Raw genomic sequence first — 20,385 nt, forward strand, 5'->3', positions numbered from 1 at the left:
CTCAGTGATGTCACCGCTGATCTCTAGTGATGGATAGGCGGCATTCTCAGTGATGTCACTGCTGATCTCTAGTGATGGATAGTCTGCATTCTCAGTGATGTCACCGCTGATCTCTAGTGAATGGATAGGCGGCATTCTCAGTGATGTCACCGCTGATCTCCAGTGATGGATAGGCTGCATTCTCAGTGATGTCACCCCTGATCTCCAGTGATGGATAGGCTGCATTCTCAGTGATGTCACCGCTGATCTCTAGTGATGGATAGGCGGCATTCTCAGTGATGTCACTGCTGATCTCTAGTGATGGATAGTCTGCATTCTCAGTGATGTCACCGCTGATCTCTAGTGAATGGATAGGCGGCATTCTCAGTGATGTCACCGCTGATCTCCAGTGATGGATAGGCTGCATTCTCAGTGATGTCACCCCTGATCTCCAGTGATGGATAGGCTGCATTCTCAGTGATGTCACCGCTGATCTCTAGTGAATGGATAGGCTGCATTCTCAGTGATGTCACCGCTGATCTCTAGTGATGGATAGGCGGCATTCTCAGTGATGTCACTGCTGATCTCTAGTGATGGATAGTCTGCATTCTCAGTGATGTCACCGCTGATCTCTAGTGAATGGATAGGCGGCATTCTCAGTGATGTCACCGCTGATCTCCAGTGATGGATAGGCTGCATTCTCAGTGATGTCACCCCTGATCTCCAGTGATGGATAGGCTGCATTCTCAGTGATGTCACCGCTGATCTCTAGTGAATGGATAGGCGGCATTCTGAGTGATGTCACCGCTGATCTCTAGTGAATGGATAGGCGGCATTCTGAGTGATGTCACCGCTGATCTCTAGTGAATGGATAGGCGGCATTCTCAGTGATGTCACCGCTGATCTCTAGTGAATGGATAGGCGGCATTCTCAGTGATGTCACCGCTGATCTCTAGTGAATGGATAGGCGGCATTCTCAGTGATGTCACCGCTGATCTCTAGTGAATGGATAGGCGGCATTCTCAGTGATGTCACCGCTGATCTCTAGTGAATGGATAGGCGGCATTCTCAGTGATGTCACCGCTGATCTCTAGTGATGGATAGGCGGCATTCTCAGTGATGTCACCGCTGATCTCTATGAATATAACAGTGATGTCACCCCTGATCTCCAGTGATGGATAGGCGGCATTCTCAGTGATGTCACCGCTGATCTCTAGTGAGTGGATTGGCGGCATTCTCAGTGAGGTCACCGCTGATCTCTAGTGAGTGGATAGGCGGTATTCTCAGTGATGGCACCGCTGATCTCTATGAATATAATGCTCCATTACACATTGAACAGTTATTTTACTTTACAACTTTAATGAACCTAGCCCTGTACATTTCGGGGGGGATCTGGTACAATGTGTCGGCTGACATCAGAGCCATTTATTCCTGTAAACAGAAAGCCCATAAGAGGTGGCGACGATGTCTGTGCTGACGCCTCTGCCGACCGATAAGCGGCGCTGCAGCCAATCAGGGCGAGGGAATGAAAGGTGTCGCTTCTTTCGCTCTTATTCTAGTCCAGCAAGAACTCACTGCCCTCATATTGTACAGACGACCCCCGCGGACAATCGGACTACACACCCCGCCCCCGCCTCGTACAATAGAAGAACTGATGTAAAGGTAACAGAAAGGCCGGACACGGAAGCGTCGTCACCGCCACCCTGCACTGGGTCTCCGCCGCTGCTCTCATTAGATTGCTAGCTCCTATGCCCCAGGTGATATATAGCCCTCATACATAATCTTCCTCCCGTTCCCTGTGCGGCTCCATCATCACGATCGCGCCATTTCTCCATATTCGTCTCCTCCATCATCCTTGTGGCCGCAGGAGCACAACGCTGCAGGTCGGTGTTAGAGCGCCCTCTGGTGGCAGCAAGTGGTATTACAAGCACCTAACAGGGACAGCGCACTGCCAGGTGACGTGTTCCGGTCCAGTCCACTTCAGTTCTAGATTTGGACCTCTGTTATCTAGCCATAGAAAGATGTAGAAAAATAAGAGCTGGTAATCTCCCCCGTCTGTATAGATTATTACATGGGTCAGGCTGGTTATATATATATATATTACATGAGCTTCGCTTCTAATTTCCTTCTTAAAAGCATCACTTCAGAAATCATAAGTCTTAATGGAACCTCGCAGTGCCTGGCGCACAAAGGGTTACAGGGTACGTGCGCGGAGCAGGCTCTTCCACTGTGAAGGCGCAGGCGAGGGGGGGGTGGGGGCCCAATCTGGGAGCGTGGCCTCTAGGTTGTCCATAGTTGCATAGCTTTCAGCATTGCGTCGAAGGCTTCTAGTGATGGCGGCTGCGAGTTCTGAAACTTGTCCCTCATGCGACTGTACAAACTGAACGACTTCAGCTCCAGCCAAATAAACCCAAAGCGATCGTCGTCGAAGAGGATGAAGAGGCCGGGCGTCCTCTCCGGGCTGCTGAAGCCATGGCCGGCGATCAGACCCGTCCCAAAGAAGCTAAAAAATATAGAATTGATTGTAATTAGAAAGTTACTTAAATGGGGGAAAACAACAAACAAACAACTTTCTAATATGGTTTGCGTTTCAAAACCTCTGCTTGCTGTCTCTGAAGTTCATATTATAAATATTCAAGTCCTTTCCTTACACATTATTTCTCACAACTGATGGTTTGTTACAATTGTATCCAGTGTAGACAACCTTCTGGATGCCGACTGATACACTGTAACAAATTATCAGCCCAGGAGGGCTCAGTGGTCGGCGCTATACATGCACAATGGCTTCCTGGCACTATACGGACACCCAGTTGTTGGTGCGGTTGAAACCTGCACAGATCTAATACATATCACAGTTGAGGGTCTGTTACAATGTATCCAGTCTGTGAGCCAATCAGCCTGATACAATGTGCCAGTGCAGCCTGGACTTCAGACTGATACGTTAGCTGCACTGATACATTGTAACAAACTATCAGGACAGGAGAGAGACGTGTGCACCTCACAGAGGATTGTGTAGACTGGATACAACTGTAACAAACCCTCAGCTTTGAGAAGTATTAGGTTTGGAAAACTTTTCAGCTTCTGGATGTAACAGTTCACTGACAGAAAGCAGAGATCTTAGAAAAAGTATATTAGAAAGCTGCGGTTCTGGATCCCTAGCTGCGGGTGTGACTTTATTTTTCGGTTGGCGGCACACGGGGTGGGGGTCAGGTGACGGATATTTATACCCGCTCATCTATTTATACATCCGCCAGAGAGGAAGAGGTCGCCCGCTCCGTGCCTCGGCGCCACCTGTCACATGATGGGCATCAGCAAGGACACTCAGCGGCCGCAGCTCTGTTAGGAATCTGTCTGTATCAATTCCTTACCACTTCCAGGATCTCTGCTTGCTTTCAGTGAATGGAAACATCACTGATATCCAGAAAGTACTGTCCTAATGCCTCAGCTGAAGGTTTGTTACAATAGCATCCAGACAATCCTCAGTGAGGTACACATAGCAGTGGCACAAATCACTCCCCTGCATTGACATTTTGTTACAATGTATCAGTGCAGGTAAATGGATGTTTAGCTCAAGCAAAATCTCCCCCGAGTAAGCTGGCGAGAAACACGTGTCGGGGGGTCTTGGAGGCGCCGTCCATTTGCATCTGTATTTTACATGCTCTGGATAATATATTTTTTCCTTTTTTTGGGGGGGGGGGGGGGGGAGGGGAGGGGGTGTGCCACATGTCAGGTAGGTGACTGCTATGCACTTACCCCCTTGCTTCATTTGTCTTACGTGTACTTACAGCTGACCCCCTTCCTGTGGTTTTTGTTCGTCAATGCCATTAGATTAGATTCTAATAATCACATGCTTTGGAATATTCTGAATATCGGCGGGTGCAGTGCGATCTAATATAGGTGGTCTCAAAACCTGAAAACAGTCGGCTGGGCAGAGTTTTCAGTCTCCGGATTTAAACAGGAATATTTCCATTCAAAGACAGCAAGCAGAGATCCTGAAAATGGTGAGGAATTGAAACCAATTGCATTAGAAAGTTCCGGAATGTGACTGGACCCCTTTGAGGAGTGGACAGACCCCCGGATAAACCCACAAGTGTATAAAAGGCGATCGCCCATGTAACAATTCCCCACATCTCCGTCAGGAGCACGGATCAGATGGCGGCGCAGGGAGGATCGGGAGAAGCAGCCTGTACCCTGCGCCTGTATGACAGGCAATCGCTTGTACAGCAATTCTCCATGGCCTCTTTCACACGACAGTATGGCTTTTTCAGTATTTTGCGGTCCGTTTTTCACGGATCTGTTGTCCTGTGTCCGTTTTGTTTTTTCCGTATGGCATATACAGTAATTACATAGAAAAAATTGGGATGAGCATAAAATGTTCAATGGATGGTTCTGCAAAAATGGAACGGATACGGAAGATGTACGGAGTACATTCCGTATGTGTTCCGTTTTTTTGGCGGACCCATTGACTTGAATGGAGCCACGGAACGTGATTCGCGGGCAATAATAGGACATGTTCTATCTTTCAACGTAACAGAGAAACGGAAATACGGAAACGGAATGCATACGGAGTACATTCCGTTTTTTTTGCGGAACCATTGAAATGAATGGTTCCTTATATGGAACGCAAAAAACGGCCGTGTGAAAGAGGCCTTAGAATGGATCCCAGGGCAGTGCAGGCGGCGCACGGGGGATGGGGGGCAGCCTGTATCCTGCACATGTATAATAGTCGGAACGGACCGCGCAGGCGGGATCGGGGGAGGGGAAGCATGCGCCGAGCCCGGACCCCCCTTACCACATCCTGCAGCTCCGGGGATAGTCTTCGTTCCTCGCCAACACCTCCTCTGGAAGAGCGAACACCTGGAGATCGGGGGGCTGCCCCTCCACTTGTCTGTTCTGCGTTTTTAGGGGCGGTGGTGGCTCTGGCTCCTCCTCCTGGACGCCTGCCGCCGCCGCCTCCTCCTCCTCCCTTCCCGCTAGCCGCTGCTCTCGGTTTATCTGCTCATGGATGTCCATGATGAGCCGCGACAGTTCATCGATATTCCGCAAATGTTCTAGGGCCGGGAGCCGCACCGGGCGGGTGAGGTCAATCTCAACTGTCGGTTGTCCAGCTGGCACATTGGGGTCACCCTACAACCAAGAGGGGGATAAGCGTCACCATTCCATGCAAGAACTGGATTCAGACTCTAGTCACATCCAGAGCTGCAGCGCATTATGGCAGCTCAGATCTAGGGAGCAGCTGTGGGATCACATGGCTGAAGAGGGGTGGAGTCAAACTCACCATCTGCAGCTCTGGATGTGAATGGAGAAGACATCATGAAAACTTTGCACAGCACTCACCGTTATTTTCGTGGCCTTGCCAATCGTCCCGTGGAAGCTCAACATGACGATCTCCAGGCCGTGGCTCCCGTAGGTGCCCTTAAAAAAGCCAGGCTTCAGCAGATCATCGGGCCGGCTCGGGGGATGGTAAATGCGCCGGTAAGTAAGGCAGTTGCTGTAGAGAGGGTAAGGTTCACCGGCTGTTATATGCTGTAATATATATATGCGCCAATTCCCCCCCCCCTCCCCCCTACAATAATTAAGTGCCCGCCGTCTTAGGGTTAGTGTCCCTTTAAGAGCCGTTCCCTGTTCCTCTCTTACTCATATTGGCAGATGTAAATGAACTTCATGAGAATGAGCTCCTGCATGTGTTCATGGAAGATGTCGTCCAGCGTCCGGCCCAGGTCGTCCCGCAGCCACGTCCGGAATTCCTGCATTCAGAGCACAGGGAGTTGATGACATCACTGCGGCAGTGAAGCGGGCGCCATGAGCGAGCGGACGGGTCTCCTACCTCCTGCCGCCCTCCGGACATCCGGTGGTAATCGGTCTGCAGGCATTTGGTACAGAATTCATCCTTCTTCACCATCTGCGAAGACGACACCAAGAATCAGTCATCGGCGCGGTGACATCACAAGTGGTAACTGTTAAAGGGACGGCGTCCCCAGAGATGGTTTCCCTGCACAAAGAGGTGGCCAGGGCTCCGCAGGTCGGAACCAGTGCTGAGCCCCCTTTATTCTTATGATGTGGGGGTCCTAGAGGTCGGACCCTCACCATCATATCCTAGCAGTATGCCACCCCTTAATTCATCTCAAACAGCTCCGCACCTTTTTCGAATAGACTTTGCACTTTAATCGCTTCCCATTATTTTTTTTTCAACATCTCTGCTTGCGGTCAGTGAAGGGGAACTATCTTGTTGACCTTGATGTCCTAATCTAAAACTGAGGGTTTGTTACTATGTATCCAGGCTGGACAATCCTCCAATTCTCAGCAGCATCAGTCTCCCTCATCTTGATATTTTGCTACAATGTATCAGCAGGTAAAATGTTTTTGACATGGAGGCCGAGAAGGGGCGAGGAACCTGTGCTGACCGCCATTAATCCTGAGCTCTCTCACAGCTGCGGATCTGTAACAATGTATCCAGACTGGAGGATCCATCAGGGGATAGGATTCTCTAGAGTGGATAGAAGTGTAACAGACCCTCAGCTGTGAGAAGTATTGGCTCTGTACAGCAGATGGTGTAATCTAGGCTATACTGATCGCTGGGGGTCCACCTGCCGGGACCCCCCCACAGCCCCTGGATAGAGAAGCAGCAGATTCATACAGGTTGTCTCACCTGGATCTGACCGCTGTGGGGCCCCTTGGGCCCGTACATGCATTCCACTGTGGCGGACTTCTTCTCCATCAGGTGGATCCGGAAGACGGGCTTCAGCCTCATTGCTTCGTCGACGTGCGGATCATGAGGAGGTAGGTACATCCAGCCAATGATGAAGAAACCATCTACCTGCAGCAAACACACACAACATTCAGGGGCCAGTCCGTGGGGGCCACAGGGAACACAGCAAAATCTCCACGCCATTTCTATATCACGTAGGATACTCCAGTCACCTCCAGAGCTGCGCTATGACTTGTAATGGATTCCTGTTAGTTAGGCTGCAGTCAGAAGCACCACATCTCCCAGAATTCTTCGCAGCAGAGCATGGCCTGTGCAGAACACATGGGGGGGTCCTCTAGCCTGAGCCAGCAGTACTCTAAATGCAGCTCTGGATGTAACTGGAGCATACCACAAAACCCAGGTACTCAGTATTAGATGTCATTCAGGCTCCAGATGGGAGGGATGTCGATTTCAGCGGGTGGGTTGATCATCACTGGGGGGGGGCCCTATAGATCAGCGCGGGTCCTGTATACAGAGTACGGGGCCGCCATTGTGTGGCTCAGCAGACCCTTCAGGCTCCAGATGGGAGGGATGTCGATTTCAGCGGGTGGGCTGATCATCACTGGGGGGGCCCTATAGATCAGCGCGGGTCCTGTATACAGAGTACGGGGCCGCCATTGTGTGGCTCAGCAGACCCTTCAGGCTCCAGATGGGAGGGATGTCGATTTCAGCGGGTGGGCTGATCATCACTGGGGGGGCCCTATAGATCAGCGCGGGTCCTGTATACAGAGTACGGGGCCGCCATTGTGTGGCTCAGCAGACCCTTCAGGCTCCAGGCTGACATCCTGCAAAAGCTCAAATGTTTGGTTCTGACTGATACATTGTGCTGCATCTGCATCCCGGGCCCCGGGGGCCCCACAGAACGCATTCTGCCGGGGTCGAGTCAACATGAAGGGGCTCGAGACAGAGGGGTCCCGAAAGTACAGACAATATTGTTCCTCCCATTATTAACATCCTAATTTTCTCCAGTCACATCCAGAGCTGCGTTCATAATGCTGCTGGTTGCCCTTGTGCACCAGATGAAGCTGCACCTCTCCGCTCCCTAGTGACAGGGAATCATTTGTCGATGCAGCTCTAGATGTGACTGGAGTAAAGACCCGACATGGATCTGTGTGTGTCTCTTGATGCCTAGAGGTAAGTACTCACCACCACATTAAGTAGTCCTCCGTACGGGCCGAGGTCGGGCTGCCATAGCCCCAGGATGTCCCGATACTGGTGCAGAACTAAACGGGGAGACAAGAAGCCGAGAGCCGATTACCGGTAATGAAAATAATGGGAAAAACCGCTCATCACTCCGCAGAGCCAGCGGCGCCCTCCGAGCGGGTGTAGAAAAGCAGAACCTGCCCCCGATGGACACAGTGAGTCACTGCACCTCACATGACACAATATCCATCAAGAAGTGCGCCCCCTATGGGAAAATAACCATAAAACCGCCATAACACAAATCATCAGCTTCAGGAGGAGTCACATCCAGAGCACACAGCAGAAGAAGCCACAACCAAAGGGTTAAATGTGTTAATTAACCAATTCAGGTCTGAAAATAAAAAGCCTAATGGCTAAAGGATCGGCTGCTTAAAGGGACAGCACTCAATTATTGTGCAGCGAAAGCTTAGCCGCTGCTCCCTGTTATCAACCATTTCAGGGGAGAGGATGACCCCCAATAATTATTACTTTATATCAGAACGGAGTGATGTCGGCTGCGCCTCTTATAACGCTTCGCACTGCTATCAGTTCTGCGCTGTAGGGTTACCGGCCCCTTAAATCTGGCCGGTCCGTCTTCATTATAAAGGACTCTGATGTCATCGTCCCCGATCCAGTATAAAAAAGGATTGAGTCTAGGAAGTGTCGCCCCTGACGACGTCAGTGAGGTATGCAGTGCCTCGTGGCTCACCGACACGAATAATTAGTAGTGAATTCACAGGCTGGATACATGCCGCTCAGGTTAAGGGGGTTCTCTGCCCAGAAGAGAGATAGGGGCGTCATCCTGCCCATCTCTACCCCACAGTGGTAAATTGGCCCAGGTCTGATGGACTGACTGCCGTTCTGTGCAATAGAGACTTTGTGTTAAGTCCCAGATCTCTGCTTGCTGTCACTGACTGGGATCAGGGCTGATTACTTTCACAGGTTGAATACCAGTCCTCCCAAGACTTTGCAGATCTGCCATGCCGGGGGTAATGGAGGAAATCGCATTACTGGTGACGGAATGTTCCCAATGGCTGACAGCAAGCAGAGATGGTGAGGAAATGAAACACAAAATCAGAAAGTGGCATTTTATACAATAAGGAAGCTAAATTAACAGCTCCATCCTCCACACTAACCATGGACACAAACTTAAAGGGGCACTCCACTATGGCCAATTCCACCCAAGGGCCACAGGAAGGGATTGGTTTTTCAGTGCTGGATATGCTACGATCTCTCTCTGGGCATAAAAATGGTTAATTCCAACTGCTCAGCCTCAGGGGTAAAGGTGGAGTACCCCTTTAAGTGAGAGGAACAAACACAGCATGTTGCCATGCACTCCGACAGGACCCCTGAGCGGCGCCCCCGGCATGCAGCCCAGGAGCGGAGGGTCGTCACTTCAGCTGGGAGGGGGCGGCAGGATAAGGGTTAACACAGATACCTACGGCAGGTATACACGTCGCGATACTTCATGTGCTCATAGTCGGGGAGGATTTTCATAAAGCGCCCAGATTTCACCCTCGGGTTAATACCTGGCACAGGAGGACACAGCAGGTTAAAGGAGGTCTGGGGGGCGAGAAATGTATGTCTACCAACTGTGAGGCGCGAGGCATGTGCCTCAAGACTGCAGAAGTATATAGAGGTTCTGACAAGATAATGGCGCCCTCTGGAGGAGGAGGAGGGGTATAGTCACATGACAACGCTCCACGTATCCCTGCATCAAGTAAATGAAACATTGTGGTCTTAAAAGAGAACCCCAACCAAGAGTAATCTCCCCCACACTTACTGACAACCCCATCCCTCCTCAGTCACCAGTTGTCAGAAATTAACCCTCCACCGACCCCGCAATCAGTAGGTAGTATCTCTTAACATGTTGCATCTCAAGTAGGAGTTCCCCTTTAAATACACATTACACTGGGCACTGTACATTAAAGGGGTCCTCTCCCTTCAGCAAATAACATTTATTATGTAGCCGCAGTTAATACCAGGCCGTTACTAATGTGCTGTGATTCTCCATATTGTCTCCTTTGCTGGCTGGATTCATTTTTCCATCACATTATACCCTGCTCGTTTCCATGGTTACGACCACCCTGGAATCCAGCAGTGGTGGTCGTGCTTGCACACTAGTATAGGAGAAAGCTCCAGCCTCTCTGTTGGCCGGGACTGTGGGAGCTCACATAGACCGTGCTTTTTTCCATAGTGTGCAAGCACGACCACCACTGATGGATTGCAGGGTGGTCGTAACCATGGAAACGAGCAGTAGTGTATAATGTGATGGAAAAAATGTATCCAGCCATCAAAGGAGACAATATGGAGAATTACAATACATTAGTAATGGTCTGGTATTAACTGCAGCTACATAATAAATGTTATTTGCTAAAGGGAGAGGACCCCTTTAATGATTATGGCGACAGTCCATTCCAATGATAGACGACGCTCATTGGGCTCCGTTCACTTACGTTTGACGTAAACCTCCTGGCAGGACACCCCCGTGACTTCTAGCTTCCGTAAGTTCTCATGAACCCCGTATTCTGTGAAGAAAAACCATAGTCAGGCGGTCAGTGATAATCACACAAGGCGTCTCCAGTCACATCCAAAGCTGCATCCACAGTCATGCTACAGTTTATGCAGCCCAGCTCTAACAGTGTTGCTGTCCTCTGAACTCCCACAATGTTCTGTCCTCTGGCGCTCAGAATCCAGCATGCAGCTCTGGAGGTGAGTAGAGTAAAAAAAAATAAAAAAAAATAATATATCAGAAAAATGACGAATGACGCTGCGTTGTGTTAAACAAGATAAAATGTTGCAACAAATTAGTTACATTTTATAACAGCGACATTGCAGGTCATGTGAGTACAGAGACAGGGAGCGATCTCTGCTGTGTCAGCACTAAGTACCAGATAGAGGGGTCACGGGTCAGCGCTGTGTGACCAGATCTGCCGCCACCACGCGGTCAGACCATAGCCCATAGTAACGTCATATACCTGGTCTGGTAGGGGGCAGTGCTTAGCTCACAAAACCCCTCCCCCAGCAAACAAAGTAACAAAACCAAAAAAAAGCAACAAACAGTAACAAACAAAAACAATGTATCATGTCAAAAAAAGTCACCAGGGTGGGCGGTCATGTGGTCAAGCCTGGGTGTCGGAGGATGGATAAATGAGGAGGGGGCCCCAAAACTAACTCTAGGGGCAGCCAGGGCACATTACAGATTGGGGTCCATGGATCACTACGCAGCTTTATCAGTGACCCGGTTTTACTAAGCATTTCAGCTGCTTTGGAAGATCCGGTGGCGGATGTTTCGGTAATTGTCTCTGTCCGTTAACCCTTCCACTGCCAGCAGAGTGGACGGCGCATCAGCAAAATGCCAGAATAAAGTGACAAGGAGATTGGCGGTATGAGGGTCGAAACGTTTTTTTCATTTTCCATACCACGCGGCGCACATGAAGATAGTCGTGACCGCAGAGGTTAAAGGGCACGTCCAGCCTGACAGCAATACATCTAAATTAGTGCAAAAAAGTTCTACAGCTTTTCCCTCGCCTGCTGGCAGTCAGTGAATGGAATCTTGATCTACTTCTGGGGCATGGCTCCTTACAGGTTACTATGAATCTATTATGAGAAGATGACCCCCAATGTATTTGGGCTGAGGGAGCAGCAGGACCAGACAAACTGGGAGCGTCGTCAGCAGAGTATTTATAGCCTGGGATCCTGTGGCGGATTATAAAACCGTAATATCCAGCACAGGATCAGACAAAACGGCCCCAATACTGGCTGCGAAATGCGTCATCTCCAGAGACCCGGCGGTAATCTGCAGTAATTATTCATGGGGAATCAGGAGCAGAACGGAGATATGTAAATGACACATGGAGAAACATCAGAGAATCCAGAATAGGGAGTGCAGCTCTGGAGTAGAATACAGGATAAGTAATGTATGTACACAGTGACTGCACCAGCAGAATAGTGAGTGCAGCTCTGGAGTATAATACAGGATGTAACTCAGGATCAGTACAGGATAAGTAATGTATGTACAGTGACTGCACCAGCAGAATAGTGAGTGCAGCTCTGGAGTATAATACAGGATGTAACTCAGGATCAGTACAGGATAAGTAATGTATGTACACAGTGACTGCACCAGCAGAATAGTGAGTGCAGCTCTGGAGTATAATACAGGATGTAACTCAGGATCAGTACAGGATAAGTAATGTATGTACACAGTGACTGCACCAGCAGAATAGTGAGTGCAGCTCTGGAGTACAATACAGGATGTAACTCAGGATCAGTACAGGATAAGTAATGTATGTACAGTGACTGCACCAGCAGAATAGTGAGTGCAGCTCTGGAGTATAGTACAGGATAAGTTATGTATGTACACAGTGACTGCACCAGCAGAATAGTGAGTGCAGCTCTGGAGTAGAATACAGGATAAGTTATGTATGTACACAGTGACTGCACCAGCAGAATAGTGAGTGCAGCTCTGGAGTAGAATACAGGATAAGTTATGTATGTACACAGTGACTCTACATGTGACCTGTATAGCAGTGTTGAGTAGTAGTGACTTTGGACCCGTTCCCCATTTCCTACATTAAATGGGTTATGACTTGTACCCCAGGATTACACGGCGACAGCACATTATAGAAAACCCACTTGTCTGCACTGCGGTCTATGATGGTAAAGCAGTTGTGTTGTATAACGCCACCCATTAGATGTCACAAGGCGACATGCGATCTTCACGTCGCCCCATCCTTACTGATACAAATATGGAGACCGTATAATCCCCTGCAGTACAATAAGCAAAGGGGCGGGGTCAAGAAGACGCCACTTGTTACACAAAAAGCACAAACAGATACAATGTATCGATCACACACTGAAACACGGATACAACGAGCACGGAGAAAAACGATAGTGGGGAGGATCCGCGGAGGTTATTTTGGGGAAATGGGCGTAGTTCTGAGCAGTTAATTATTCATGTTTTGGCTTTGGTGGAAACGCCCTCACCGGACACGGCAGAAAACAGAGGCGTCTGCGGGTCAGTACATACCATCAGACCCCACGTAGATGTTGCCCTTCACCCACGGGTTGATCCACATGGACAAGTGACGCGGTTCCCATGGCAAGAATGGACGGCGAAATCAACGTAAAAATTACGAATGAATGGCGAAATCAACCTAAAAATGACTGAGTGACCACCAGGGATCTGCGCAGACTGTACTGACCGTCTATAAACCTGCCGCGTATCCTACGACAGAAACGCTGCGGCGGAATGCAGCTAATCTGCGAGCAGGCTCTGGCTGCGGATTTCCGAGGTATCCGTGTGGTAACCGCGGCACGGCCTCTCATTTCACATGAGACACGGTTTTGGCACAGATTTCACCACCAAATCCGCGCTTACACCTTAGATTACACACGGAGGAGCGGGAAGGGGACCGCGAGCACAAGTGCGGGCCCCTCCCCCGCAGCGTTACCAGCTGAACTTACACAACACGGCCAGGTCTGCAGCTCTCATGAGGGCGCAGGAACCGAACAGAGGCATGAGGCCCCCAACGCCTCCGACACATACCCCAGTGTAATGACCCCCACCGTGTACAGACGCCCCCGGGGGTAACGGTAACGACCCCTCGTGTACAGACGCCCCCGGTAACGACCCCTCGTGTACAGACGCCCCCCCCGGGGGTAACGACCCCTCGTGTGCAGGCGCCCCCGGTAATGACCCCTCGTGTGCAGACGCCCCCGGTAACGACCCCTCGTGTGCAGACGCCCCCGGTAACGACCCCTCGTGTGCAGACGCCCCCGGTAACGACCCCTCGTGTGCAGACGCCCCCGGTAACGACCCCTCGTGTGCAGACGCCCCCGGTAACGACCCCTCGTGTACAGACGACCCCTCATGTACAGACACCCCCGGTAACGACCCCTCGTGTACAGACACCCCCGGTAACGACCCCTCGTGTACAGACACCCCCGGTAACGACCCCTCGTGTACAGACACCCCCGGTAACGACCCCTCGTGTACAGACACCCCCGGTAACGACCCCTCGTGTACAGACGACCCCTCGTGTACAGACACCCCCGGTAACGACCCCTCGTGTACAGACACCCCTGGTAACGACCCCTCGTGTACAGACAACCCCGGTAACGACCCCTCATGTACAGACGACCCCTCATGTGCAGACGCCCCCGGTAACGACCCCTCGTGTGCAGACGCCCCCGGTAACGACCCCTCGTGTGCAGACGTCACCGGTAACGACCCCTCGTGTGCAGACGCCACCGGTAACGACCCCTCGTGTGCAGACGCCCCCGGTAACGACCCCTCGTGTGCAGACGCCCCCGGTAACGACCCCTCGTGTGCAGACGCCCCCGGTAACGACCCCTCGTGTGCAGACGCCCCCGGTAACGACCCCTCATGTACAGACACCCCGGTAATGACCCCTCGTGTACAGAAACCCCGGTAATGACCCCTCATGTAACGACCCCTCGTGTACAGACGCCCCGGTAACGACCCCTCATGTACAGACACCCCGGTAATGACCCCTCGTGTACAGACGCCCCCGGTAATGACCCCTCGTGTACAGACGCCCCGGTAACGACCCCTCTCCCCCGGGCCTCACCCTGCTTGCAGCGCCGCCTCCAGATGGTGTCGGTGCTGAGGATCTGGCGGAACTTCCGGCACACCAAGGCCAGCGGGGGCAGCTCGGGGCCGGGCAGGCAGGAGAAGATCTCCACCAGGAGCTCGGGCGGCAGCTGCAGGAGGGTGCGGGGTCCCCGGGGCGCCGGCTGCACCTCCACCCGCTCCGCGCGTCCGCCCTCCTCCAGCTCCGTCTCGCTGCCTCCTCCGGACGGCTGCCTCTGCTGACATCCCCGGGAGTGCACGACCCCGCACAACCGGGCACACACCGCCATCCCCGGGAACACAGCAGCACTGACAGCCGGGGATCCCGCCCACTCCAGGCCGGGACACACCCACTGTCACTGCGGCCCCGCCCCCTCCCCGCCCGGGAGCCTCTTGCTGCAGCCCGGTATCCGCCGGTGTCAGCCCGGAGGGTTAAAGAAAGGCGGCGGAGACCGGAGGAGGAAGGTCACAAGTAACCGAAATACAGGGAAAAAACTAAAAATCTTCTGCCCCGTGTGAGGATCGAACTCACGACCTTCAGATTATGAGACTGACGCGCTACCTACTGCGCTAACGAGGCGCTGCAAGAACGGTGAGCAGAGAAGAAGAAGAGGCTGTGGAGGAAGAGAAGAGGCTGTGGAGGAAGAGAAGAGGCTGTGGAGAAGAAGAGGCTGAGGAGGAGAAGAGGCTGTGGAGGAGAAGAGGCTGAGGAGAAGAGGCTGCGGAGGAGAAGAGGCTGAGGAGAAGAAGAGGCTGTGGAGGAGAAGAGGCTGAGGAGAAGAAGAGGCGAGAAAAAGAGGCTGTGGAGCAGAGGAGAAGAAGAGGCTGCAGAGAAGAAGAGGCTGCGGAGCAGAGGAGGAGAAGAGGCTGCAGAGAAGAAGAGGCTGTGGAGAAGAAGAGGCTGCGGAGCAGAGGAGAAGAAGAGGCTGCGGAGAAGAAGAGGCTGAGGAGAAGAAGATGCTGCAGAGCAGAGGAGGAGAAGAGGCTGCGGAGAAGAAGAGGCTGCGGAGCAGAGGAGAAGAAGAGGCCGCGGAGAAGAAGAGGCTGAGGAGAAGAAGAGGCTGCAGAGCAGAGGAGGAGAAGAGGCTGCGGAGAAGAAGAGGCTGCGGAGCAGAGCAGAAGAAGAGGCTGCGGAGCAGAGGAGAAGAAGAGGCTGCGGAGGAGAAGAAGAGGCTGCGGAGCAGAGGAGAAGAAGAGGCTGCGGAGAAGAAGAGGCTGCGGAGCAGAGGAGGAGAAGAGGCTGCGGAGAAGAAGAGGCTGAGGAGAAGAAGAGGCTGCAGAGCAGAGGAGGAGAAGAGGCTGCGGAGAAGAAGAGGCTGCGGAGCAGAGGAGGAGAAGAGGCTGCGGAGAAGAAGAGGCTGAGGAGAAGAAGAGGCTGCAGAGCAGAGGAGGAGAAGAAGCTGCGGAGAAGAAGAGGCTGCGGAGCAGAGGAGAAGAAGAGGCTGCGGAGAAGAAGAGGCTGAGGAGAAGAAGAGGCTGCAGAGCAGAGGAGGAGAAGAGGCTGCGGAGAACAAGAGGCTGCGGAGCAGAGGAGAAGAAGAGGCTGCGGAGAAGAAGAGGCTGAGGAGAAGAAGAGGCTGCAGAGCAGAGGAGGAGAAGAGGCTGCGGAGAACAAGAGGCTGCGGAGCAGAGGAGAAGAAGAGGCTGCGGAGAAGAAGAGGCTGAGGAGCAGAGCAGAAGAAGAGGCTGCGGAGCAGAGGAGAAGAAGAGGCTGCGGAGCAGAGGAGAAGAAGAGGCTGAGGAGAAGAAGAGGCTGTGGAGAAGAAGAGGCTGCGGAGGAGAAGAAGAGGCTGCGGAGCAGAGGAGAAGAAGAGGCTGCGGAGAAGAAGAGGCTGAGGAGAAGAAGAGGCTGCAGAGCAGAGGAGGAGAAGAGGCTGCGGAGAAGAAGAGGCTGCGGAGCAGAGGAGAAGAAGAGGCTGCGGAGAGGAAGAGGCTGAGGAGAAGAAGAGGCTGCGGAGCAGAGGAGGAGAAGAGGCTGTGGAGAAGAAGAGGCTGCGGAGCAGAGCAGAAGAAGAGGCTGCGGAGCAGAGGAGAAGAAGAGGCTGCGGAGCAGAGGAGAAGAAGAGGCTGAGGAGAAGAAGAGGCTGCGGAGCAGAGGAGGAGAAGAGGCTGCGGAGAAGAAGAGGCTGCGGAGCAGAGGAGAAAAAGAGGCTGCGGAGCAGAAGAGAAGAAGAGGCTGAGGAGAAGAAGAGGCTGCGGAGAAGAAGAGGCTGCGGAGCAGAGGAGAAGAAGAGGCTGTGGAGAAGAAGAGGCTGCGGAGCAACTGCTGGGGACAAAAGGGTGAAGAGCAACAGTGGGGGGGATAAGAGGCTGAAGAGCAACTGCAGGGGACAAGAGGCTGCGGAGCAACTATGGGGGATAAGAGGCTGCAGAGCAATTGTGGGGGATAAGAGGCTGAAGAGCAACTCTGGGGGGGGATAATAGGAGCAACTGTGGGGACAGGAGGCTGCGGAGCAACTGTGGGGACAGGAGGCTGCTGAGCAACTGTGGGGCATAAGAGGCTGCAGAGCAATTGCGGGCTACAAGAGGCTGTAGAGGAATTGTGGGCGACAAGAGGCTGCTGAGCAACTGTGAGGGACCAGAGGCTGAAGAGCAACTGCAGGGGATAAGAGGCTGCAGAGCAACTGTGGGGGGATGAGAGGCTGCAGAGCAACTGTGGGGACAAGAGGCTGCGGAGCAACTGTGGGGACAGGAGACTGCAGAGCAACTGTGGGGACACGAGGCTGCAGAGCAACTGCAGGGGACAAGAGGCTGCGGAGCAACTGTGGAGACAAGAGGCTGCGGAGCAACTGTGGGGAGACAGGAGGCTTCGGAGCAATTGTGGGGGACAAGAGGCTGAAGAGCAACTGTGGGGACAGGAGACTGCGGAGCAACTGTGGAGACAAGAGGCTGCAGAGCAACTCTAGGGGGGGAATAAGAGGCTGCAGAGAAACTGTGGGGACAGGAGGCTGTGGAGCAACTGTGGGACATAAGAGGCTGCAGAGGAATTGTGGGCGACAAGAGGCTGCAGAGCAACTGTGGGGCATAAGAGGCTGCAGAGCAACTGTGGGGGATAAGAGGCTGCAGAGCAATTGTGGGGGACAAGAGGCTGCGGAGCAACTGTGGGGACAGGAGGCTGCGGAGCAACTGCAGGGGACAAGAGGCTGAAAAGCAACTCTGGGGGGGATAAGAGGCTGCAGAGTAATTGTGGGGGATAAGAGGCTGCGGAGCAACTGTAAGGGACAAGAGGCTGCGGAGCAACTGTGGGGATAGGAGACTGCAGAGCAACTGTGGGGACAGAAGGCTGCGGATCAACTCTGGGGCAACAAGAGGCTGCAGAGGAATTGTGGGTGACAAGAGGCTGCAGAGCAACTGTGCGGGATAAGAGGCTGCAGAGCAACTGTGCGGGATAAGAGGCTGCAGAGCAATTGTGAGGGACAAGAGGCTGAAGAGCAACTGCAGGGGACAAGAGGCTGTGGAGCAACTGAGGGGGATAAGAGGCTGCAGAGAAATTGTAGGGGATAAGAGGCTGCAGAGCAATTGTGGGGGATAAGAGGCTGCGGAGCAACTGTAAGGGACAAGAGGCTGCGGAGCAACTGTGGGGATAGGAGACTGCGGAGAAACTGTGGGGACAGGAGGCTGCGGAGCAACTGTGGGGCATAAGAGGCTGCAGAGCAACTCTGGGGCAACAAGAGGCTGCAGAGGAATTGTGGGCGACAAGAGGCTGCAGAGCAACTGTGGGGGATAAGAGGCTGCAGAGCAATTGTGAGGGACCAGAGGCTGAAGAGCAACTGTGGGGATAGGAGACTGCAGAGCAACTGTAGGAGACAAGACGCTGCGCAGCAACTGTGGGGGAAGGGGGGATAAGAGGCTGCAGAGCAACTGTGGTGACAAAAGGGAGGCAGAGCAACTGTAAGGGACAAGAGGCTGCGGAGCAACTGTGGGGACAAGAGGCTGCAGAGCAACTGTAGGGGACAAGAGGCTGCGGAGCAACTGTAGGGGACAAGAGGCTGCGGAGCAACTGTGGGGAGACAGGAGGCTGCGAAGCAACTGCAGGGGACAAGAGGCTGAAGAGCAACTGTGGGGGGATAAGAGGCTGCAGAGCAACTGTGGGGACAAGAGGCTGCGGAGCAACTGTAGGGGACAAGAGGCTGCGGAACAACTGCAGGGGACAAGAGGCTGAAGAGCAACTGTGGGGGATAAGAGGCTGCAGAGCAATTGTGGGGGATAAGAGACTGCGGAGCAACTGTGGGGACAGGAGGCTGCGGAGCAACTGTGGGACATAAGAGACTGCAGAGCAATTGCGGGCAACAAGAGGCTGTAGAGGAATTGTGGGCGACAAGAGGCTGCAGAGCAACTGTGAGGGACCAGAGGCTGAAGAGCAACTGCAGGGGACAAGAGTCTGAAGAGCAACTGTAGGAGACAAGACGCTGCGCAGCAACTGTGGGGGGGGGGGGCATAAGAGGCTGCAGAGCAACTGTGGTGACAAAAGGGCTGCAGAGCAACTGTAAGGGACAAGAGGCTGCGAAGCAACTGTAGGGGACAAGAGGCTGCGGAGCAACTGTAGGGGACAAGAGGCTGCGCAGCAACTGTGGGGAGACAGGAGGCTGCGAAGCAACTGCAGGGGACAAGAGGCTGCAGAGCAACTGTAGGGGACAAGAGGCTGCAGAGCAATTGTGGGGAATAAGAGGCTGCGGAGCAACTGTGGGGACAGGAGACTGCGGAGCAACTGTGGAGACAGGAGGCTTCGGAGCAACTGCAGGGGACAAGAGGCTGAAGAGCAACTGTAGGGGACAAGAGGCTGCGGAGCAACTGTAGGGGACAAGAGGCTGCGGAGCAACTGTGGGGGGGATAAGAGGCTGAAGAGCAACTGTGGGGACAGGAGACTGCGGAGCAAATGTGGAGACAAGAGGCTGCGGAGCAACACTAGGGGGGGGACAAGAGGCTGCAGAGCAACTCTAGGGCGGGAATAAGAGGCTGCAGAGCAACTGTGGGGACAGGAGGCTGTGGAGCAACTGTGAAGCATAAGAGGCTGCAGAGCAATTGCGAGCAACAAGAGGCTGCAGAGGAATTGTGGGCGACAAGAGGCTGCAGAGCAACTGTGGGGGATAAGAGGCTGCAGAGCAACTGTGGGGGATAAGAGGCTGCAGAGCAACTGTGGGGGATAAGAGGCTGCAGAGCAATTGTGGGGGATAAGAGGCTGAAGAGCAACTGTAGGGGACAAGAGGCTGCGGAGCAACTGTAAAGGAAAAGAGGCTGCGGAGCAACTGTGGGGACAAAAGGCTGCGGAGCAACTGCAGGGGACAAGAGGCTGAAGAGCAACTGTAAGGGACAAGAGGCTGCGGAGCAACTGTGGGGGGATGAGAGGCTGCAGAGCAATTGTGCGGACAAGAGGCTGCGGAGCAACTGTGGGGACAGGAGACTGAAGAGCAACTGCAGTGGATAAGAGGCTGAAGAGCAACTGTGGGGGGGATAAGAGGCTGAAGAGCAACTGTAGGGGACAAGAGGCTGCGGAGCAACTGTGGGGACAGGAGACTGCGGAGCAACTGTGGAGACAAGAGGCTGCAGAGCAACTCTAGGGGGGGGGGAAAGAGGCTGCAGAGAAACTGTGGGGACAGGAGGCTGTGGAGCAACTGTGGGGCATAAGAGGCTGCAGAGGAATTGTGGGCGACAAGAGGCTGCAGAGCAACTGTGGGGCATAAGAGGCTGTGGAGCAACTGTGGGGGATAAGAGGCTGCAGAGCAATTGTGGGGGACAAGAGGCTGAAGAGCAAATGCAGGGGACAAGAGGCTGCGGAGCAACTGTGGGGACAGGAGGCTGCGGAGCAACTGCAGGGGACAAGAGGCTGAAAAGCAACTCTGGGGGGGGGGATAAGAGGCTGCAGAGCAACTGTGGGGGGGGA

General features: G+C 53.2%; 1 protein-coding gene and 1 non-coding gene across 3 annotated transcripts; both read right to left on the reverse strand.

Annotated features, from left to right (window-relative positions):
- Positions 1-1,766: 1,766 nt before the first annotated feature.
- On the reverse strand, positions 1,767-14,842 carry FBXO31 (F-box protein 31). 2 transcript variants are annotated; one of them, XM_040409655.1, is made up of 10 exons: positions 14,503-14,842; positions 10,366-10,437; positions 9,352-9,438; positions 7,874-7,950; positions 6,629-6,796; positions 5,807-5,881; positions 5,617-5,726; positions 5,317-5,470; positions 4,772-5,106; positions 1,767-2,482 (listed from the first exon to the last, which is right to left on the reverse strand). In XM_040409655.1, the coding sequence occupies exons 1-10, from the start codon at positions 14,792-14,794 to the stop codon at positions 2,260-2,262; spliced, it is 1,593 nt and encodes a 530-aa protein (XP_040265589.1). In that variant the 5' UTR covers positions 14,795-14,842; the 3' UTR covers positions 1,767-2,259. The 2 variants fall into 2 exon arrangements, with proteins under 2 accessions (XP_040265589.1, XP_040265590.1); XM_040409656.1 differs by lacking the exon at positions 9,352-9,438 and having other exon boundaries at positions 14,503-14,841.
- A 169-nt stretch (positions 14,843-15,011) lies between these two features.
- Positions 15,012-15,084, reverse strand: TRNAM-CAU. Its single transcript has one exon. It is a non-coding gene; the product is annotated as a tRNA-Met (tRNA).
- Positions 15,085-20,385: the final 5,301 nt, after the last annotated feature.

This window comes from Bufo bufo, chromosome 10 (assembly GCF_905171765.1).
Source record: "Bufo bufo chromosome 10, aBufBuf1.1, whole genome shotgun sequence".
Classification (NCBI taxonomy): domain Eukaryota; kingdom Metazoa; phylum Chordata; class Amphibia; order Anura; family Bufonidae; genus Bufo; species Bufo bufo.

Coding starts and splice junctions, on each gene's coding strand:
- FBXO31 (XM_040409655.1), bottom strand. CDS start 14,794: ATGGCGGTGTGTGCCCGGTTGTGCGGGGTCGTGCACTCCCGGGGATGT. Junction 9,439..10,365: donor CCAGGAGGTTTACGTCAAAC/GTAAGTGAACGG, acceptor CTCCTGTGCCAG/GTATTAACCCGAGGGTGAAA. Junction 5,471..5,616: donor ATTTACATCTGCCAATATGA/GTAAGAGAGGAA, acceptor CCCTCTCTACAG/CAACTGCCTTACTTACCGGC.